This window comes from Metarhizium acridum (genome assembly GCF_019434415.1).
Source record: "Metarhizium acridum strain ARSEF 324 chromosome Unknown scaffold_586, whole genome shotgun sequence".
Lineage (NCBI taxonomy): Eukaryota > Fungi > Ascomycota > Sordariomycetes > Hypocreales > Clavicipitaceae > Metarhizium > Metarhizium acridum.
The window spans coordinates 240,921-259,128 of NW_027094048.1; the positions used below are offsets into that span (position 1 = coordinate 240,921).

Consider the following 18,208-nt stretch of genomic DNA (forward strand, 5'->3'; position numbering starts at 1 on the left):
AGTTGTCGCAACGGTTTAATTTTGCGCTCACTTGGACCTGTGCTGCCTAGGGGCACGGTTTGTCGGATTATTTTCTCAGACTTTGTTTTTGTTTTCCCTCATCGTCCCCTGCCCGAACGAGAGCTACTCATCCTTGATAACATCCCGGCCCCTCCATCATTCTTCTTCTACTGTCCCACCCCAGACCACGCGCAGATCGGCACGGGGAAACGAGACCAGAAAAGCTACGAGGGAAAGCGGGTGAAGACGTATTTTCCGAAATGCTGGCTTTTTTCTCATCTTGGCCCCGAGCCCGCCGATCCTGAAACGTAGTCGCCGTCTGCTCACCGACTCGAAGTTGCTGATATAAACACGTCTGTCACTTTTTACAACGTCACCTAACCAAGCCGTCCGCCATCAACGCCATCATGTCTTCCAATCCCTTTCGCAAAAAGGCCCTCGGAACCATTGACACCGCCCGAGCTGGCTCCCCTAGGTCTAGCCTGCGCAGCGAAGATGCCCAGGCCGGTGACAGAAAGAACAAGCCCTTGAAAAGGGTCCGCGTGCTCTCGCCGCCGCCGCTGTCGCCCGACTCACCAGAATGGCCATTTGATGCGCCTCGGCCGCCGGTGCCGCTGTCTGAAAATACCTACAATCATTCGAATTACTACCCGAGCTTTGATCCTTTCAATGGTGCCTCGACGGATGAGAGCGATGGCGAGAGCATTGCCGCCCTGCCGCAGGATAAATATCAGCACCAACCCCAGCAGCAGCAGCAGCAGCACGACGTAAGGTCCGGTGGCATCCCTTCGAATCCGTTCAGCAAGACGTTGCGGGACTTGGAAGGCTCCAAGGACTTGCAAAAGGAGAGAAAAGAAGAGGGGGAGGTACTGAAAGCTGCCAATGAGGGCCGCAAGTCGTTAAACGTCGATTCGTTCAAGAGGTTGCTTATGACGGGAAATGCGGATGATTGTGCGTCGTCGTCCGCGTCAACAGATGGCGAGGAGGAAACTACCAAGAGGAATGCTTTATCCACGGCACAAACGAATGCGAGGGGAAGGAATTATGCAGATCCAGGGAGCTTGGCCGACTCCTCAGACGAGGATGAGGATAAGGAAGAATCCAAGATACTTGCTGTGACATCACCGGCGAGCAAGGAAAAAAAAGCGCCCCCGCCCCCGCCAAGCTCTAGACATGGAAAGTCATTAAAGCAGCGAGAGCCGGAAGATATAAGGGATGATGGGCATGCAACGGCCGAACCAGTACGGAGGAGTATGGATGACGACGAAGCACGACTCGACGCCCAAGCTACAAACGCAGCCGGAGGGGAAGTAGATGCCAGACCTCAAATCAACTCTACACCAAGTTTCCTAGGCACAAGAAAACCGGCACCGGCACCACCTCCGCCACGCGGCCACGCAAGAACAGACAGCAAATCTCACGACAAGGAGACTCCTCCACGGCGTACATCCTCCGAGGACATGCCCCCCCGATCAGACAGCACCCGCTCAGCCGGTCATGCTCCCGCTCCTCCTCCTCCGCCTCGACGACCATATCTCGCCCCCAAACAAAGCCGTTCCTCCTCACCAAGCACATCATCCTCCAACATGGCTTCTTCCACAGACCAGGTCCAAGACATCGCTCGATCCTCACACGACTCCCCAACCCCCAGCAAACCCTTGATCGCGCCTCCTCCCCCGCCAACACGCCAGCCTTCCACCCGCCGTCCGCCCAGTGTCACCGGCGTCGATGCACCGAGCCGGCGAGTCTCCTCGGAGAACAAGTCACGCGACACCGTGCCGCCCCCGCCTCCTCCGCCGCGACACCACGGGAGCAGTCCCAATACCGATGGGCGGAAGGTAAGCGGCGGGGCGTACGCTGCTGATCCAAGTAAGAGCGCGGATATCCTGGCAGATTTGGACGCCTTGCAGAGGGAGGTTGATGCATTACGAGGCCGGATGAAATAGCTTTGCGTGTCAGTGGACTATTCCATACTTTTTTCCCTTTTTCCTTTTCTCCCCACCTTTTTTTTTTTGCCATAGATTTGACAACGGGTGGTTTTTTTTTTACCCCGGGCATTTCATGTATCATAGCGTGTTTAGGGTCTGGACTGCATATAATGACATTTCACCACATCACGTTGTTCGGCTCGTGTATTTCTTTTGGTTCCCGAAGCTGGAAATTCACAAGCACACAAAAACAGTGCATCTGCCCATCTACCCATCTGCCAAAGCTCCCATCATGTACCGAGCGTAACCTACAATCCAACCAAGGCGCGAATCATACTCGCCACAGGCGGTATCGACGTCAGCAGCACGGTAACAGTGCCAAAGAGGGTCATGGAGAGGCTCGAGAGCGCAGCAGCCCGAGGATCAGTCCGTAGCAACAAGGCCGTCCCGATGGCGCTCGAGTTGACGCCCAGTGTGATCCCCCGTGTGACGTAGTCGTCTACGCGTCCGTCAGCACAAATGCTTCACCTCCAATACCCCCAGAATCTGGGATGAATACTTACCGTCTGGTATCCTCAGCAACCTCATCATCTTGTCGGCAACCAACACGCCCAGGATGCCGCTCGCTATGGCCTAGGGCGGCGACGGTATGCACATCCCCGCCCAGGTTGGTGGTGGCGGGCGTGGCCAGCGCCAGCGTCAGGCTCCTCGAGGCGAATGCCAGACTGCGCGTGGGCGCAATGCCGATGGCGCGACAGACGGGCGGGTAGGACAGCACGGAGCCGACGGAGATGAGGACGTTGGGGATGGCGAGGGTGGCCAGGTGACGCTTCAGCTCCCGGCGGTGCTGGAACATGGGCAGGGCGAGCGACACGATGCTCGCGTCGAGGACGGTCGAGAAGACGTCCCCCGCGCCGGGGAGGAGAGGCGGACCGGGCTCGCGGCTCCAGAGGCGGGTGTAGTTTGCGCCCGTCTTGTAGGAGCGCAGCGCGGCCGTGAGGCTGGAGCCGTGCGCGAGCGAGAGCGGCCAGATGACGAGCACGGCGAGCAGCGACGCCGCGAGCACCGGGTGCAGGTAGCGCTGCCAGGGGCCCGGCGTCGCGAGGGCCAGCCTGTAGCAGAGCGTCGTGACGGCGACGTGCAGCGGCATGGCGTAGCCCGAGGCGTAGTAGACGGGGATGCTGGCCAGCAGCACGAGCGCCAAGATGGAGGCGTCGAGATGCGATGCCAGCCTGGCCGCGTAGAGCGCACATCGGGCCGGGGGAGGCGGCGCCTGGGCCGGATAGTCGGGCAGAGACGACGACGACGACGCCGCCGCGACGCTGCCGTCTGCCGGGCTGCTCTGCGAGTAGTGGTGTTGCTGGAGCCGGAGCTGCGGCGGGCTGGCGATGCCGCCCGAGTCGGAGCGACGCTGGTGAAGCGGCATCTCGTCGTGCTCACGACGGCCCATTTCGTCGCCGCGCTCCGTCTCGGAACGCTTCGTCGCGCCCAGCACGAGCTGCAGCCCGCGCGTCATGTACGCCGCCAGCACCATCATGACGGCGAACCCGACGACTGCTCTCCCCCGCCGGCGCCATTAGCCAACAGGTTCTTCTGCTGTCTGAAGAAAAGGAAGAAAAAAACACAAAGGCTCACCCACCAAACACGGCGATAATCTTAAAGACCTCACCGACCCCAATCGCCGGGCTCAGCGGAATCGTCACAAACGACGGCGTAAAGAACAGCCCGATCCATCTCAGACTCCAGTCCGCCTACACAATCCAAATCGCGGTTAGCAAAGAGAACAGAAGGCCTTCAGAAGCCATGAGAGCTTGACGCAAGAACACGCACCGGCACATTGATGACACCGACGGCCCTCCGCGTGACATGCGTCCCTAGCACCGCCTCACAAAGCAGCAGCCCGGCAAACAGCAGCGCCAGACAGGCCACCGACGCCGGGAACGAAACCGACACCCTGCGGAAGAGCACGTCAACGCCGCAGCAGGCGCCCAGGATGGCAAAGATGCCCAGGGGCACGAATACCCAGTCCCGGAGGAGCTTTCCCCTCGCCGACAAGAGGGTCTGTTTGACGCAGGGTTTTCTGTTAGAAATCCTGCTACCGAGCGTTTCTTTTGTCTCGAAACGAGATTGAAAAAGAAGAGTCTCCAACATACGTGTTCAAGTGCGATGAATGCGTCCCGCACGTACGCGCGCCATGTGGTGTTGGACGGATCGAGGGGGTCCCTATGCGGCATGGCGATTTACAAAGGGGAAATGTACAGATTTCAAAGCTGCAGGACGTGGGCATGAAGCCATCCCATGTCCAAGCCCCCAAGCGGCAATGGTTTTGCAGAAACGCAGAGCGGCAATGCATCCTTGGCATCCCGGGTTCCCAAGTCGGCGTGGTGTCCGCGTAGCGCCGAGGACCGGAAGGCGGGTATCACGGCCCACGCGCCGCGCCCATCTCCGTCTCGCTGATGACGGGCCACCCCGCCTTAGTCATCAGCACCACGCCAAGCACCAGAAATTTCTCCCCGGCCGCCCAACTTGTCGCCGGAAACTCTGAAGAAGTCAACCACCCTGATGGTGCGAGGGAGCCAGCATTCAGGAACGCCCGAATCCGCAATGTAAAATGGCTCCATGGCACTATTGACAATAGAAAACACGGCTCTTTTTCTTCTTTTCTAAACGCTGAAACCTGTCAATCCCTGCCAGCCCAACAGTAGGTTCCGCTTCCTTTGACCGTTCATGTCGTTTTGTCTGCCTGTGAAATTTGTCGTGACGTGATCGGACTATAATTGGGCCCCTTAGACCTTCTTCCCCGTGTCACTTGGCTCTCATTCCATCCGAAGATGAAAATTGTCAAGAGAATTCTTTTTTTTTCCTTGCTGCACCTTTGCCTGTTGGTCCCAAAGCACATGTATACCTTTGAGACCTTGGTGCTGGCGCTTACATTGTACGTCTCAAAGTGTCTCCGTTTCCTCAACCTGTTGACATGCCCTCCTTTCCTAATTCTCACGGTCAACGTCAAATCAGTTTCGAGACAGAATTTGGTTCCCCATTATTGCTCAGACTAACTGTCTACCCTACCAGTCCTCGCTGTAAATAACTGACCAAATCTAAATTTGACGTTATTCACCAGCCTGATTCGAGGCTATCCAGCAATCCAGCTTCTGCCCCGAAAGCTATTTTTATGATAATTTTTGTACCTTGTTTTTTTTTTGTTTTCCTTCACCCCACCGCCGACTCTCCAGACTCGGTGTAAAACTTGTCCTTCCACCATGTCGGTTGTCTGAGAGAGCAGCCACATGTCGCTGTCGCCCGGGACCAGCATCCCTGTCAGCTCACACCATCGTAGGTGTGATAAAAGATAATAAGACCAGCCAACCGCCAAGATGTTACACCAACCAGCATAGTCACATCCGTACCTCTACCCCAGCTGAGGGTATCTCACCCAAACCTAACCAAACCTGCTCATAGCCGTAACAGTCGTCCAGTGGTATCATCACCCCAGCCTCACAAGGCCCTTCATCCAGTCCACCCATGTGTGTGACAACAGGTGCAAGTCACTTGAGCCCTACAACTCCAGAGCAAGGAGACAAAATATGTTCAGAGTGATAAAACCTGATACGCCTCTCCGCCGTGCCCTCGTAGCTGAAACACCGTGCCAATGCAATAGCTACGCCAACAGCTCGAATACAGCGTGTTAAATATGTGTCCATGGCATGTGACTGCCATTCCCCTTCTGTTTCCGAAAGCTGTTTTGTCTTATATGAAGCATGCCCCATGACGGCATGACATGAAATTTTCCGGCAGACATGATGTATCGAAGCTAACCCAAGGGGTATCATCGCATGTCGAGACCGAAAACAACCCCACCCCACGCCAATGCAAATCGGTGCCAGAAAAAATAAAGAAAGAAATGACGAACGGGAAAATCCTCGTCCGAGAGCGCATGTTGTCTTCGTCGATCGTTCTTCCCAGAGGCGCGCGCATAAATACACGCTAATAGGCGAAGAAAAAAAGTTAAAGAAAACAGTTCCGATAAATGGCCAACTGGAAAAAGTTATTGGCCAAGTAGCAAATCAACCAGTTCGCCGTTCTGCCCGATTCGCCAAGAAAGTGCAAATAATGTACAATCCAACATGTATGTCAACCCCCCTGCTCGTCCCTTCTTCTCCTACCTGAACAAGAAAAAAAAAATCACCAAAAATAAGTTTCAACAACTTTATGTTCGTCCCCTCCTCAGAACTGCCCACATTTGTCAAAATTTTTGTGGGATTATATTATGATTGAACTTCGCGAGGCTGGCCGCGACCCCGACCGCCACCGGCAGCACCGCCTCGCCCTCGGTATCCGCGTCCTCGTCCACGCCCACGACCGTAGTGGTTATTGTGTTGGCCGTTCTGGTTCTGCCAGTTGCTCTGCGGCTGCTGAGCGAGGAGCTGTTGGGAAGAACCCGCTTGCTGTTGTTGCGCGTTCCTGGGAAGATTGGAAATGGGACGAGGAATAGATTCAGGATTCTCGTAAACGTAGAGGCTCTTGTCAATGCTGGGGGGGATGGGCTGAATCTCGGTGCCCAAGTCTCTCTCAATGTTGTATAGATTGAAGCGATCGTCCCAGTTGATCAGGTTAATAGCCAAACCAAGGTGACCATAACGGCCGGATCGACCAATGCGGTGGAGGTACGTTTCAGCGTTCTTGGGAAAATCGAAGTTGATGACGACATTGACAGCCTGGATATCGATACCGCGGGTGAGGAGATCGGAGCAGACAAGGTTTCGGCAGACGCCGTTGCGGAAATCATGGAAGACGCGATTACGGGCCTGCTGCTGCATCCTAGCATGACTGTAGAAACAAGAGTAGCCCAATTCGGTGATTTTCTTGGCTAGCAGTTCGACACGGTTGGTCGAGTTGCAGAAGATAATGGACTGGTTGATCTGAAGCTTGGAGAAGAGGGTGTTCAGGCAGTGGACCTTCTGCTTCTCCTCCACAAAGGCGTAGTACTGTGTGATACCGCGAAGGGTGAGTTCGTCCATAAGGTTAATTTCGTATGGGGAGACCATGTTTTTGTCAGAGAAGTCCTTGACGGACAGGGGGAAAGTGGCGGAAAACAGCATGACCTGCCGGTCCTTGGGGTGAAACTGCAGGAGCTGCTCGATGACGGGGGTGAATTCAATGGATAGAAGCTTGTCGGCCTCATCCATGATGAACATGGGGCATTCGCTAAGATCGGCAACACTCTTTCCTGCCAAATCGAGAATACGCCCGGGAGTGCCAACAACGATGTGGACAGGGTCCTGCAGACGCAGGATATCATCACGCAGACCGGTACCGCCGGTGGTGACCATGACGTTGATGCCCAAATGCTTGCCGAGAGTCTTACAAACCTGTGACGTCTGCATGGCAAGCTCGCGGGTGGGAACGAGTATGAGACATTGAATCTTGGAGACCTTGGGGTTGATGCGCTCCAAGGCAGGGAATGACGAAGGCGGCGGTTTTGCCAGTACCGTTCTTTGCTCTGGCCAGAATGTCCCGGCCGGTCAGGGCAACGGGGATGGCTTCTTCTTGAATAGGTGAAGGCTTCTCGAAACCAGCTTCGAAAATGCCCATGAGCAGGTCGCGCTTTAACGCAAAGTTTTCGAATTCCAGTCCTTTCGTTTTCGTCACATCCTGGAAGAAAAGAGGGAGAAACAGTCCTCTTTAGCCCAAACGGAACTAATGATATTGGGAGATTTGGTGCAATAGAAGACACCATTTAGTTATCATATGCATACCTCTGTTTGTTGTCTGTTATCCTTGGCAGGGAGCTTCAAGTTCTTCTTCCAATCATCCGTCTGTACAGGGATACCATCACTACATAGAAAGTCAGTAACGGCAGCCCACCCCAAAAACTATATACGTAATTAAAAAACAACACAGTAGCCTGGCGGCATCACCAGATGAAGAATCTGCGGGGAGTTTGCGTTAAGAGAACGGACCTGATTTGTGTGCTTCGCAGCTGATCTACCAGCTGATCGGTCATTTTGAGAAGAAAAAAAAAAATTAATTCTGAGTCCAAGAGTGGACTACGAGACGCAGGCTAAGATGTGAATATTGGCCAAAATTGCTCCAAATAAGGTGCCCTTCAGACGTTGTTTTCAATTCGTGAGCGTGGCGATTTGATTCGCGGCCGTTTTACCCCAAGGGCGGGCCGAGGAAGGAGATTGGGAGTGAGGCAAGTGTCGTTGGGATCCTGTGGGAAGAAAGGATCAAAAGGTGATTCAGGTGGCCTGATGTCTGACTGGCCACCGTACTGATACTGCGTCGTGCTTGTTGTGCGTTTTCGTCAAGATTGCGGCGTGAGGCCCTTGATTGTGTGAGCGGATGTCGTCGTGTTGGAAGTGCAAGCGTAGTGTGGTGAAGCTCGGAGATTCTGTCTCTGAAGAGGCAAACGGCCGTGATGTGCGGCACGGTCACGGCGCAGGTTTTATGGTCACGTGATCGCGGGGTCCTCAGGAAGCACTTGCTCCGTACGGAGTAGGGTAGTTGCTGTGGTTGCCTACTACCTACCTAGGTAGTAACCTCCCAAGGTCATCCAAGCTGTGTAAGGGGTATTTTGCTTTTTGAAGAATGTTTGCTTCACCCCGGAGAGAGTGTATGTTTTATGTGCAGAATATGCTGCTGTTGACAATGCTCGGGCAAAATGGCTGCAAAATCCACAATATCTTACTTTTTAGGGACGTATTACATACACCCCACTCACTGTACACGTCAATATTCAATCCTGTAGTGGAAGCTGTCGTTTGTCTCTATCGCCAATCCCCAGGCCATAGTGGGAATCAAAAAACGTGGCCTTTAAAAAAAAAAAAATATAGAAAAATGGAAAAAGAAAAACCCAACTCCCGTCCCATTAACTTATACACATTGGATAGATCCCGCAATTGTCTCATCCTAAAAGGCCACACGCTTTTCCGTGAGCTTTTACAACTTCATACCCATAACTTGAGCAACCTTTAGAGACTGCCTCATGCTAAGATCCAGCATAATCTCCTCGCTACCACCTGGGATAGCATACGCTCTAACATCCCTATACAATCTCTCCACCTTGCCACCCTGTCCACCTCGCGAGTACGAAAGACCACCAAAGATCTGCGAGGCTTCACGGGCACAGAACTCAAAGGTGACGGTAGATTGGGCCTTGAGGCCAGCAATGGGGCCGCCGAGACGCAACATGGCTTCGTGCTCACCCATCTTCTGGCACTGGTAAATCATGTTCTCAAGCCAATTGTAGGAAGCCTCAATCTGGCGAGCCATGTGTGCGAGCTTCATACGGATAACGGGGTGCTCAATGAGCTTCTTGCCAAAAGTGCGACGCTTGTTGGCGTACTTGACGGACTCTTCAAAGCAAACACGTGAGAAACGAAGGCACTGGATAATGATGCCAATACGCTCGTGGTTAAAGTTGGTCATGATGACACCGAAACCCTTGTCCTTCTTGCCAAGAAGGTTCTCAACGGGGACCTTGACATCCTCAAAGGTGATGTAGGTGGTTCCGGAGGACCAGACACCCTGGCAGTCCATGCGACGGGTGTTGACACCGGGGCCACGCTCGATGAGCAGCAGACTGACGCCGTTCATGCCTTCACCGCCGGTTCGCACGGCAGTGGTGAAGTAGTCAGCCCAGATACCGTTGGTAATCCACTTCTTCTCGCCGTTGACGATGAAGTGCTTGCCGTCTTCACTGAGCTTGGCCTCGCAAGTCAGGTTGGCAACGTCACTACCAGCATCAGGCTCCGTAATGGCCAGGCAGACGCGCTTATCACCGGCGAGAATGCCAGGCATGATGCGGTCCTTGAGGGTCTGAGAACCAAACTTCATGATGGGAGGACAGCCGATACCGAAACCACCAATCAAGTTCCAGACGAAACCACCAGAGCCAGCACGCGACAGCTCGTCGGTCAACAGCATCTCGTGGAAGAGATCCCAGCTCTCCGTGGGGACCGACTTGACACCGTTGGGGACATACTCGGTAGGGTATTTGACACCCAAGAGACCAGCAAGATAGCCACGGCGGCCCATCTCCTTGTAGATCTCCTCGGGGACGCGCTTAGCCTCGTCCCACTCAGTGACGTTGGGTTCGATCTCATTCTCCATCCACTCGCGGACTTCGGCACGGAGAGCGGCGTGAGTCTCGTTGAAGTAGGGCGAGAAGTTGCCCTGGTACCACGAAGGGTCGGCAAAGGGGATCAGGGCTCCGAAGGGCTCCAGGGGCTCGGACTGCTCGTTGCTGGAGCTGGGCCTGGCGGCCTTCTTAGGAGCGGATGCGGCGGCAGGCTTGGGTTCGGCCTTGGGCTCCGGCTTGGGCTTGGTGCCGAGCGAGCCGACCTGCAGCTTGCCCTTGTACTTTTTCAGGATGCCCTCGTTGTGGTATTTCCAGAAGATTTTGGAGGCGTCCTTGCCAGCGACTCGCTGGAGAATCTTCTTGCCGCCTATGCCGCATGTGGAGGTCAGCAAGGATAGAAAAGAAAAGGACGGCGGTGACTGACAGCAATCGAGGGGAGGGAAACATACCGGGATGTTCATCCTGGAACTTGGTGATATCATACACATCCCCATCGACAATAATATACATATCATCCCCCTTGTTGTGCGACGCAACGTCGCTCGTCGAAAAGACCTTGGACATGATGGGCTGTTTGGATGGATATTGCGAATGGAAGAAAGAAGAAGGGGGGAGAGGGAAGAAAGTAGAGCTGAAGACCAAAATGGCGTCGAGGCCGTACAAGTGGGCCTTAAATTCAGGACGTCGGCATTCGACAATCACATGCGAGTCCGTCGAGGCTGTCGAAGCCGGAGTCAGCAAGCCAATTCCCAAATAAGAGATGAGCTCCGGGAACTGGGACAGGGCAAGCGCAAGCACTGGGGACCTTGGGCCTTTCCCCACGACCGTGTCCTTGGGGTTGCCTTTGGAGGCGCCTTTGGGGTGTGGGGAAGAGCGACAATTATACGGAGCAAAGGTCGGTTTGAATTCGGTGATTGATTATTGGACAGTTGCACCTTCCTCCAATGTTTTCAAGCTCCATACCAACATTGGATGCTACACAAGACCTAGGCAAGTGTCATGTGTCCAGTGTTGCTCCTCGTGCATCTTGTCGTAGATGTTCCAGAGGTCTTAGTGGCGACGCATATTGTGTGCATATAATTCTTTTTCTTTTGCATTTCATGCATGTGAAGATGGGTGGTGGGCAAGGGAACCTGCCGTCATGGCGGTCGTGTAGCCACACACCAGACACCACCACACGGCCTCCCCTTGACCTCTGAGCCCAGTGGGTCGCCCTCCGCATTGACCGAGTTGACCGAGGCACTTTTGGCACTCAGTGCTCTTGGCACTGATTATTTGCTCTCCACCAGTCAGGGCCGCAGCATTGCCAACTACGCCCTCCAAAACTAGACCCCCGAGGCTGTCACCTGAGCAGCATGGCACATGGCTTGCCGGCTTTGGAGTAGCTCCCCGGGATAATAAGATACGTGCATCCTCACACAGATTCGCAAACACGCACGGGGAACTCACTAGCAATTAATGATGAAAATATCACTAGCCCTGTAGTTGGCCGAATGCCTTGGTACACGAGTAGTACTAAGTTATCAGCCGCCCGAAGTGCCCTTGTGCCATCAATCGTGGAGTAGCCATTAATAATTGACAGGTCCTCCGCCTCAATGGCAAAACAAAGCAACATTGCATGCACCACCTCACACCCGACCATCGTACTCCGGACTTGTAGCAAAAGAAGCAAATCAGATGCCCTATTCCCTATCCCTTATTCCCTAATGCGAACATACCTAGATAACTCCGAATTCCACATGCGTTCCACATATCCCCCGAGTTAGGCCATGTGAAGGTCTGCGCCTGGGCAAAACCATTGCCTCAGAACAATCCAGATCCCTCAATCGTTTTAACGCAGCTAACCACTGTATTCCCACAACCGTAAGTCGATACTTCCATAGTCAATCCGAACATGCTTGCGCCTTAAGCCGTTCCTCGAGGCTTCGCTTTCTGAGCCGCCTTGTCCTTCTTGTCCTGCTTCAGCTTCTTCTTCTTTTCCTCATTCTTCTCGTCCAGTTTCCTCTTGTGGGCAGCCTTTTCCGCATCCGTCTTGGGAATCGGCTTGAAAAAGCCCTCCAGTCGCGCTTGTTGCGATGTCTTGAGGTTCTTCTCCAGCCGAGCAGCCGCACCGCGGACTCTGTCCTCAGAAAACCCCTTCTCCGTGACAAGAAATGTAACGAGTCCCTCAACATCAGGCTTGTCCCATTTGAAATCGCACAACGGATCATCTGCTTTTCGAACGTCGGGTTCGAAGAACAAGTCTCGTGCATCCTTGTAAGGCCAGTCTTCGGGCAGCGTGTACTTCTTCTTCGGGTCCCTCTCAATAGCATCCACCACTTTTTCAAGCGTTCCATGCTCGCGAATGAGCTTCAAGGCTGTTGTAGGGCCGATCTTAGGAACCGGATCAAGGTAGTCGCAACCGAGGAGAATACACAAGTCGACAAACTTTGTTTTTTGAAGACGCAGAGCTTTCGTTAGCCGGACAAACTTCCCGTCATAGTAACCTAGTATCTCAATCTTTGAAGTAGGGAAACTCACCTGAGATCTCTCCATGTTTAATCCCTCAAGAACCTTGTCAAGATGAATCTCTTGAATAGGTTCCTTCCGCTGTTCACTAAAAGTAAGATGCCTCAACAAGATCGGAGTATTGAAGCACAGCGTATCCATGTCCTCGCTAGCTGCAGCATAGACCTTGCCAGCCCTCGCCAAAACCGCACATTGCGCCTCGGCTTCCGTGGGGGCGATGATGAAAGGAATACCCATGAGCTTTAACAGTCGCTGGCACTCAGCATTGTGCTCCCTCGTCACGCGCACAGTCCGCCTCGAAAATTTCTCTACATCCTCGGCCGTGCCCGTCTCCTTGGCTTCCTCCAAGCCCTCTGTAGCCTCCTGCTTGCGCTGAAATCGCTTTGCCAACTCGCCAGACTTGAGCTTTGGCGGGGCACCGTCAAACACGTAGAGCGGCTTGATGCCGTTGTCGACCATTCGCAATGTGCGGTAAAACATTCCCATTAGGTGGGACGTCGTCTCGCCGCTTTCGTTCATCAGCTGTTGTCCATCGGAGCGCACGGCAATAAGGAAACTGTATATGCTCATCGAAGCATCCTGTCGCGTAATGTGAGTCGCATGCGAAGAGAGAGAAAAAAAGTGCGGTCAAGCGGAGGTAGATAAGCGTACAATAGCTACTTTCCGACCAAAGTGGTTTTTGATCTCTCCCTCCTTGATGGCTTCAGGAGCTTCCTCCTTGATGATCTGGAAGAGCTGCTTGATACCCATGATTGCCGCGTGGTATCGGACCCTAATGGCCAGCAGCTTAGGTGTTTTTGTGGTAAAGTGATGAAGAGAGTGAAAAGCAGAACTTCTGCAACATGTAGGCGCGAATTCGCTGATGGCTGGTTGAAGTTGTGCCTGTGTGGACTTGGCAATTGGGAACAAGTATGTGAGATTGAAGCTGCCCTGACAGAGGAACTTGGATGGCAAAGTGACGCGCTGCCCCAGAAATTCGGCAACCTTGACGCGCTCTTTCGCGAGAGCTCTTAAAGTGACCCCACTTCGGTGCTGCCTACGGTCAGTGGCCTATCATTTGCTTGGCTGAAACAACATTGAATGCAACGAGACCAGGAACACGCATTGGCATGGAAAGGAAGTATTATAAGTCTAATAGATAGATAGACGCCTTAACACGCCTCTTACCCATACACAGATGCATTCAAGGCTCTTACGTCACGTCACGTCACAGGGTGCGGGCTCACTCAGCGTCGTCCAGTGCCAAACACCACTCTATATGGCAACGCATTTATCAAATCGTCACGTCAAAAAATGTCTCGAAGGCGTCTTGCTCAGCCAGGTGCAACCCCCCTCCATCGACCATACCAGAAACCAGTACAGTCAACGAAAGATAACAGAGCTACTCGGCCAAGACATGAACTCAGACCCACGAATGAATCCAGTCCAAACAAGCCCTCCTCTTCCCTCGTCCTACGTAGAACGCCATCGAACATACACAACTGTATTGCATATGGTTTGGTTGATATACCGCTCGGAATACAGAGACGTCAAGGATGATTCTCGCCTTGCGCTCCACCTTGCCGTGCGGAAGTCAGATAAAACACGACAAAAGACGTTAACTGAGCCAAAAAATGCATATAGTGGGAGGTGACAGGTAATCAACCTGAAAGGGGGCCGACACATGCCGCAGCATCTTTGCGCAAACCTGGCGATGGATAACATATGTCCTTGCCAAAACTGTAGATGCATCAGAGGCACGGGAGCAAACGTATTCAGCGTCTCCTCTCATATGGCCGTCTTGCCATCAATTCTCATCTCTGGGTATCGTACATGGTACCTTCTGGGTCAAGCCACCTCGTATTATCATACACTGTCTAGTCAGTCATCTCAGCAATATTCAACTTCTCAGTCTTCTTCGAAGAACACCTTCTTCCGTCTGCTTCCCCGGCTATCCGTCATGTTGTCCAGCACTTGATCAATCTCCATAATGTCAAGCATCTCAGCTTCCACGTTTCGGGCAGTAACATCGTCTTTGACGTCTGCAGCCGCATTCAGGTCGCTCATGAAGTCAAAGCCTACGCGGGAGCGGTTTGGTAGCTGCAATGTATCATCCGAGCCTCTAAACTGTCCAGTAGAATCGTCCTTCTTGCTTTGCGAAGGTTTGCGTCTCAAAGTCCCAGGTTTCGAAGTGCTGAGGTTAAATGAAAAGCTTGTGGTTCTCTCTGGGTTACCGTGAACGATGATGGCATCTGATCTCTCTCCTTCCGAGAACAGCCGTCTTCTCCGGCTATCAACCAGTTTTGCGATCTTCTTCCCTGGTCCGTCCTCTCCCTGGCGAACAATAATCAGTCGAGACTCGCCCTGAATCAAAACATCCACAGGCAATCCGCCATCTTCTTCCGATGATGTCCCAGATTTGAAAGATGCCGGAGCCAGGCCGACGCCGCAACATCTCTCTCCCAACAGTCCAGTAGAGAGGTCTGCTAGTTTCACCATTCTCGTGGGCTGTGCTCCACTAAATAGGTTTACACCGCCGCCAGAACCTTTTCGGAGTTGTGAATCCCAGAATCTCGATACTATTGGAATAACACAGACGTGCTCCAGGCCGCCCACCCACAATACTAGACTCTCCTCCTGCAAGGCCTTTCCTCTGGGTGGCAGGGCAATCGTCCTTATACCACCTCGAACTGCAGCCAAACGGTCAAATGTCGGTAGTGGAGCTCAAGGAAGCAGTAGCCTGGCGACGAGTGTGAGGAGTCATTGGCGCAAATTCTCCAGTGTGGTTCTCCTTTTGCTGAGTTGCGACACTTCGCAGGGAGCCCGTTCCCTCGATGTAGCCCGAAATACTAAAGGTCGTCAGAGCAGCGCCTTTCAGGCCATGTGCTAGTTTACTTGACATGGCTGCGCCTCCAGAGGACGACCTAACTCCATCGACGTCCCAAACTCCCCACATGCCATCTGCAAGAAGTGCAAAGATGGCTCTGCCATGTGATATCCATACCGCATCCAGAATTGGTTTCCTGGAAGAAGTTGGTCGAGCAAACGGCTGATATAATGAGAGCAGCCATGAGCCTTGTGGTGGGAAAGGCCCAATAGCTTCTGGGTCAGGAGGAACAGAGGACACGGCGAAGTCATATATCCTCGCGGCCTGATACGGAGAGATTGTCAGCAGCTGTGTGGGATGTGACGGGTTGAATGAGACGTTGGAGAGAGGCTGGGGAAGATATTCGGTCTGAAAGGGCTCAATTGCCCGTTCAGGCCTTGCCTTTGGATCTAACGGCACATCCCAGAGCATTAGAGTCCCAGATGCCTGGCGAGAGCACGATGCGACCACGGCCCTAGGCGCCTTGCTATCAGGATCTGAGGACTTCGGCTGGACCAAGCTGATAGCCAGTCCATCACTGTACCTCCTCTGGCCACTAAGCAAAACCAGAGACTCTCCCCAAGCTCCGGAGCCAGCTTGTCCGGCCAACAAGCCCGCCCGAAGCTCTTCCCTCGCTTTACTCTCAAAGGACGGCGGTGTCAGAGGAAGTGTGATAACATAGACATCATTCGTCACACATGAAACTGCGAACACCATTTTGTCCGACAGCAAAGCCCCTGTCGCATTTTGTCGATCTTGAGGATTGTAAGGCGCCATCGACATGACAGCCACATGCAACACGGCGGTCCCCAGCGTCAAGTCCAACGTTTGCACGATTTCTGGATACGGTACTTCTTCGTCCTCATCCTCAAACTCGGGTTTATCCTCAAACTTGTGAACGGTTTGAGCTTTGGCAGGTGGTTGTTCGTCGTCAGAGTCGATAACCATGACGGCATCATCAGAGGTTCCATTTTGCTTTTTTTCAGGTTCGGGGCTCTTCTTTTGGCGTTTGAGTCTCCGTCCACCCCGCCAAACGATGGTTACGCCATTTTCGTGGCCATAAAGCAGAATCGTGGCTCCCTGGGGCGATTGGATCGGATATGTTTGCACATCATTTACACGTCGTGATAGATTATATCTGTAGTTGGCAGTTGTTAGCGTCTGTTTGTATTTATTCGTGAAAATACAAACTATCACATGACTCACGTAAAGTGCGTATTTTGTCCCGTTCGACGAATGCGAGGAGTCGTCGTAAATGAAGTCATGATGGCTCTGGAAGCAAAGCTGTACAGTGTAGCGGATTGGCACCCGGCAGCAGTACGTGCTAATTACGTTTGAGAGACAGAAACGTAGGAAAGCACTGCTCAATTCATCGCATCGCTGTATTGACGATTGATTTTCGCTGTGGTGTTAGTCAGAGCTCCTCGTTACGAAAAAGTTCGATATTCTCTAAATTCTTTACTTGACGCGCCAAAGCTCGCACAACCCACCCAAAGCTCTCTACGCACCTCTGTATTAATCACGTGATTGTCTTCCGCCTCAACACCGACCTCATAAAGTGAGAAGTGAAAAGAATTATTGTCAATATGTATACGGTATGCCCCTTTCATGTTCTAATGGGACAAGGAATCGTATATTTACCTCTCCTCTGTAGATTTATTTGTACGTGACGTCTTTGCCAGCGATAATTTCTTGGCGCGCGTGGCACCACATCCGTCTCAAGTGTGCACCGCGTCTCGAGTTCATCAGCCCACGCGTAACAACAAGGAAATGCCAACTTCACTTAAAAGTTGTAATGTCCAAAATTAGCATTTGTAGTTGCCAGGACTTCCCCTCCCATACATCTTGTTGTTCACCCGCGCAGCGCCCATGTGCCCAGTCCCGCAGCGTTGGTCGATCAGCTGCTCAGCTGCATTCCACTCCATCAACTCGCAAACTTCATTGGAATCCTCTCCAGCGCAGATATACACGGCTGTGGTACCCACGACAGCCGCATACACCGATCCGCTCATAGCCCAGTTCTTCTGACAGAATATCTTGAGCATTTCAACGCCGTCCTTGTATTCCAGCTGATTGTAATCCGTCGATTCGCACTTTACGTCAGATTCCGTACCCTGGGTCTTCGTCCTGTTATGCGCGCGGCTCACGTCCGCAACCATATATCTGTTGGCATCCAGAGACGGCTGTATGTACGGAGAAGAGCTGGTCGGGTGAGAACTTTCCACGCCTCGTGAAGGTTGGTTGTTAGATGGCGCGGCGCAACCCAAGTTCAGAAGTACAACCGCACAGATACAGGCAGGTTGCTTCATCCTGGCCAAGAAAAAAACGACAAGAAAAATAGTAATATGCAACAAGTAAATTCTAGTTTTTTGTTTACTTTCAGAGTTCACAGCAAAGTTGACTAACGCTACCACCAGATTAGCTCTGCATGCTAAATTTGTGGCCGACCACAATCTACTACTGAAGCTAGCCAAGCACGCATCAGGGCAATGAAGGGGAAGAAAAGACACATGAGAAATCGAGGGACGTGAAGACATGATATTAGGTGCGGGCCACCGAGAAATCCATGGATAGCGAACCGGAGAAAGGTTTGAAAATATGGTTTTTGGGTCACTATTTCTCAATCCATACGTACATTTCCACCTGATTCCATCGCCGACCTCCTCACTGCATATAATAAAGATTTAAATAAAACAAGCAGGCAACTAAGTTGCATTTACAACCCTTTATGAGAAAGGCCTAATTCTTCCGTATCGTCTTTCATACCGCTTGCGTTGGCTCAAATGTCGTCCGGCTTATACCGCAGTACCAAAAATGCGGTATATCCACAAACTGGCCCAGTGC

General features: G+C 52.7%; 8 protein-coding genes across 9 annotated transcripts; 1 reads left to right on the forward strand and 7 right to left on the reverse strand.

Annotated features, from left to right (window-relative positions):
* Positions 1-407: 407 nt before the first annotated feature.
* Positions 408-1,946, forward strand: J3458_021715 (uncharacterized protein; the record flags this gene model as incomplete). The annotated part of the gene is made up of 1 exon (XM_007809622.2): positions 408-1,946. The coding sequence occupies one exon, from the start codon at positions 408-410 to the stop codon at positions 1,944-1,946; it is 1,539 nt and encodes a 512-aa protein (XP_007807813.2).
* A 405-nt stretch (positions 1,947-2,351) lies between these two features.
* Positions 2,352-4,162, reverse strand: J3458_021716 (uncharacterized protein; the record flags this gene model as incomplete). The annotated part of the gene is made up of 5 exons (XM_066122704.1): positions 2,352-2,427; positions 2,492-3,482; positions 3,568-3,679; positions 3,759-3,989; positions 4,082-4,162. The coding sequence occupies 5 exons, from the start codon at positions 4,160-4,162 to the stop codon at positions 2,352-2,354; spliced, it is 1,491 nt and encodes a 496-aa protein (XP_065972266.1).
* Positions 4,163-5,863: 1,701 nt separating this feature from the next.
* Positions 5,864-8,301, reverse strand: DHH1 (DExD/H-box ATP-dependent RNA helicase dhh1). Its single transcript, XM_066122705.1, has 2 exons — positions 7,685-8,301; positions 5,864-7,580 (listed from the first exon to the last, which is right to left on the reverse strand). Exon 2 carries the CDS (start codon positions 7,310-7,312, stop codon positions 6,194-6,196), a length of 1,119 nt encoding a protein of 372 aa, XP_065972267.1. The 5' UTR covers positions 7,313-7,580; positions 7,685-8,301; the 3' UTR covers positions 5,864-6,193.
* Positions 8,302-8,451: 150 nt separating this feature from the next.
* On the reverse strand, positions 8,452-10,897 carry J3458_021718 (uncharacterized protein). The gene is made up of 2 exons (XM_007809619.2): positions 10,461-10,897; positions 8,452-10,378 (listed from the first exon to the last, which is right to left on the reverse strand). The coding sequence occupies exons 1-2, from the start codon at positions 10,573-10,575 to the stop codon at positions 8,871-8,873; spliced, it is 1,623 nt and encodes a 540-aa protein (XP_007807810.1). The 5' UTR covers positions 10,576-10,897; the 3' UTR covers positions 8,452-8,870.
* Positions 10,898-11,438: 541 nt separating this feature from the next.
* FEN1 (Elongation of fatty acids protein 2) lies at positions 11,439-14,077 on the reverse strand. 2 transcript variants are annotated; one of them, XM_066122706.1, is made up of 3 exons: positions 13,171-14,077; positions 12,532-13,098; positions 11,439-12,438 (listed from the first exon to the last, which is right to left on the reverse strand). In XM_066122706.1, exons 1-3 carry the CDS (start codon positions 13,267-13,269, stop codon positions 11,917-11,919), a joined length of 1,188 nt encoding a protein of 395 aa, XP_065972268.1. In that variant the 5' UTR covers positions 13,270-14,077; the 3' UTR covers positions 11,439-11,916. The 2 variants fall into 2 exon arrangements, with proteins under 2 accessions (XP_065972268.1, XP_065972269.1); XM_066122707.1 differs by having other exon boundaries at positions 12,532-14,077.
* Positions 14,078-14,406: 329 nt separating this feature from the next.
* Positions 14,407-14,997, reverse strand: J3458_021720 (uncharacterized protein; the record flags this gene model as incomplete). Its single annotated transcript, XM_066122708.1, has 1 exon — positions 14,407-14,997. One exon carries the CDS (start codon positions 14,995-14,997, stop codon positions 14,407-14,409), a length of 591 nt encoding a protein of 196 aa, XP_065972270.1.
* Positions 14,998-15,202: 205 nt separating this feature from the next.
* Positions 15,203-16,629, reverse strand: J3458_021721 (uncharacterized protein; the record flags this gene model as incomplete). Its single annotated transcript, XM_007809617.2, has 2 exons — positions 15,203-16,502; positions 16,571-16,629. The coding sequence occupies 2 exons, from the start codon at positions 16,627-16,629 to the stop codon at positions 15,203-15,205; spliced, it is 1,359 nt and encodes a 452-aa protein (XP_007807808.2).
* A 540-nt stretch (positions 16,630-17,169) lies between these two features.
* Positions 17,170-17,523, reverse strand: J3458_021722 (uncharacterized protein; the record flags this gene model as incomplete). The annotated part of the gene is made up of 1 exon (XM_066122709.1): positions 17,170-17,523. One exon carries the CDS (start codon positions 17,521-17,523, stop codon positions 17,170-17,172), a length of 354 nt encoding a protein of 117 aa, XP_065972271.1.
* Between the last annotated feature and the right edge of the window lie 685 nt (positions 17,524-18,208).